Source organism: Chrysochloris asiatica, unplaced genomic scaffold (genome assembly GCF_000296735.1).
Source record: "Chrysochloris asiatica unplaced genomic scaffold, ChrAsi1.0 scaffold00021, whole genome shotgun sequence".
Classification (NCBI taxonomy): domain Eukaryota; kingdom Metazoa; phylum Chordata; class Mammalia; order Afrosoricida; family Chrysochloridae; genus Chrysochloris; species Chrysochloris asiatica.
This window is the reverse complement of record NW_006408539.1, coordinates 16973637-16976397: the sequence shown is the minus strand read 5'-3', so window position 1 is coordinate 16976397 and position 2761 is coordinate 16973637. Positions and strand designations below refer to the sequence as shown.

The following is a 2761-nucleotide window of genomic DNA, read 5'->3' as shown; positions in this document are numbered from 1 at the left end:
TGTGTAGGATCACTGAGTCAGAACTGACTCCAAGGCACCTAACAACACTTCTTTTTAAATGCAACATTTTTGTTTTTAAATGAAGTTTTTAATTTAGTGATAATACCCCCTATTACCACCCCTAACGCCAACTCAACAGAAGCAACAGTGACAACGACCAGGACCGGAGGAGCTCCAGCGTGTTCCACATGCCCCACTGAGTACGTTACAGAGACACAAGAAAGTAAAAGATGGGCCCAGGGGTCTACGGCTGAGTGACTGAGCCAGGCTTTGAACACAAATCTATTTACCTCCAAAACTCCTCCAATTCTTATAGTTACTTTTTACTCTATTGGGCTTTTACTAGTATACATCACTGTAGTTATTTCACTCTACTGAGTTTTGACCAGTATTCAACAGATTGGTTATTTCTCTTTCAAGTTGTTGTTATTAAGCATCTTTGAGTTGATTCCAACACATAGTGAGCCTGTATAGGGTTTCTGAGGAGTGATTGGTGAGTTTGAATCCCCTTCAAGTTAAAATCTCTTAATATTCTATGAGTCGGTTCCGACTCGATGGCACCTGACAACAACAACAACAACAACAATATTAATTAAATACCAGTTACTGTCAAGTCAATTCCAACTCATGGCAGCCATTTTTTGGTAGTAGATTGCCAAGCATTACTTCCAAGCCACTTCTGGGTAGACTCAAGCTTCTAACCTTTCAATGAACAGTTGAGTGTGTTAACTGTCTGCACCCCCCAGGGAGTCCACCAGAATCATCCAGAAAAAAACAGTTGACTTCCAATTAATTCTAACTCATAGCAACCCCGTGTGTGTCACACTAGAACTGTGCTCCACAGGGCTTTCAAGGACTCACCAGCCCTTTCTTTGAAGCACCTCTGGGTGAACTGGAACCTGCAGCCTTTTGGTCAGCAGTCAGGATAATAATAGTCTGCAACATTAGACTCCCTCCTAAGATTAAGGGTTTGTTCGTGTATAATCTTAACAGTGTTTGGCTGCTGAAATAGGATAGCTTAGTAAAACACATGAAGAATTATCTTTTCTTTGTCAACTCTATACCTAACAAGCCAACCATACTAAATTTAGGCTTTAAGATTTGTCTCCTTACCTTTTCTTCAGAACTTTCTTCAGAACTTTCTGTGTCTTTTTCAGAGTAGAACACCTGGAAGAAGTATGAAATATTATGGCAATAAGAATGCATCAAGGAGCTCTGGTAGCGTAGTGGTTATGAATCGGGCTGCGAACCGCAAGGTCAGCAGTTCAAAACTACCAGCTGTTCCACGGGAGAAAGATGAAGTTTTCTGCTCCCATAAAGATTTACAGCCTCAGAAACCCTGTACTGGGTCGCTATGAGTCAGAATCGACTCCACAGCACATAACAACAACAAGAATGCATCAGGGCAAAGAGGATATTTGCTCAAGAAACCTCCGTGGTACACGGCTCCCATGTCGCTCTTTGAGAACACAAGGAGGCCTGGGTTATCCACTTATCTCTGCAGAGGAGCTATTATCATTCATTTATTCATCATTGACAATGGCATTTGAAAGAAGCCCTGGTGGTGCTATGGGTTAGGCATAGGCCAGCTAGCTTCAAGGTTGACAGTTCAAACCCACCAGCTGCTCTGCCAGAAAAAGTTGAAGCTATCTGCTCCCCAAGGATTCACAGTCTCAGAAACTCCATCTATGGCCTCTCTGAGTCAGAATCAACCTGATGGCTGTGAGTTTCTGGGTCTGGAGGTGGCATTTTATACCCTGCTGTTGTTAGTTACCATTCAGTTGATTTCAACTCATGGAGAACAACATGTGTGCAGAGTCGAACTGCTCCAAAGGGTTTGCAAGGCTGTGACCTTTCAGAAAGATATCACCAGGTCTTCCTTCCGAGTCACCTGTGGTTGGGCTTCAACTGCCAGTCCCATACATGGTACTCCAAAGGTTAACCATTTGCTTCCCAGTAACTCTGAACTATGCTAGAATTGGGAATTATATCATCTCCCCCAGTAGTTACTGTTCTTCACGTTTTAGCTTGAATTTAAAGATTAATGGCTTGGACAAGGCCACTCACCCATGCCCCACCCAAAGGCACTTCACCCATCAGAGAGCACATGGAGTTACGGCATCTGGGTAGGGAACTGTCTTCCCTGGGGGGACCTGACATTGCTCCATTTCCTCATGGTCTTCCTCCACTTCCTGACCCCAGCGATGTCGGAGGGCTGGCCCTGAGAAAGGGATCTGAGCAGAGTCTGAGAGTAAGCAGGAAGCCCCTACCTTCCGTAGCTGGTGGGCCGTGCTCCCTCGGGCGCCCAGCAGGATCATGCCAATGGCAGTGGAGATGCTCACAGGGGAAAAGAAGATATTGTCGTCACTTGTTTTCTTCAGCTCTTTGAGAAGATCAATCCCAAACCGAGTGTTTGCTGTCCCGAGTGAATTCATGATCGTTTCAGTGAAATCTGAAACAGAAACACTAATCAAAGAAAGCCAAGCCCTTTCCATTACTTATTGGGATTGGAGGTGAGAGTCCCTGGGGGCTGCAAACCTTTTACATGCTCGACTGCTCACTGAGCTAAGGTCCACTGAGAGGTGCTTCAGAGGAAAGGCCGGGCATTCTACTTCCCAAAACATCCGCCATTGAAAGTCCTGTGGAGCACAGCTCTATTCTGACACACATGGAATCAACTTTACACAGGGCACTAGGAATTCAACTTTAGGGTAAAACTGATTTTTACATTTTGTGTATGTGTGTTGCATTACAGTTGCGT

General features: G+C 44.6%; 1 protein-coding gene across 1 annotated transcript in view; it reads right to left on the bottom strand.

Annotated features, from left to right (window-relative positions):
* Positions 1–2435, bottom strand: part of SERPINB13 (serpin peptidase inhibitor, clade B (ovalbumin), member 13) — a 21303-nt gene extending 18868 nt beyond the window's left edge. The window contains exons 1-2 of the mRNA XM_006837538.1: positions 2271–2435; positions 1114–1167 (exon numbers count right to left, since the gene is read on the bottom strand). Of these exons, the coding sequence (XP_006837601.1) occupies positions 1114–1167; positions 2271–2435 (219 nt within the window). The remainder of the gene's footprint in view (positions 1–1113; positions 1168–2270) is intronic.
* Positions 2436–2761: the final 326 nt, after the last annotated feature.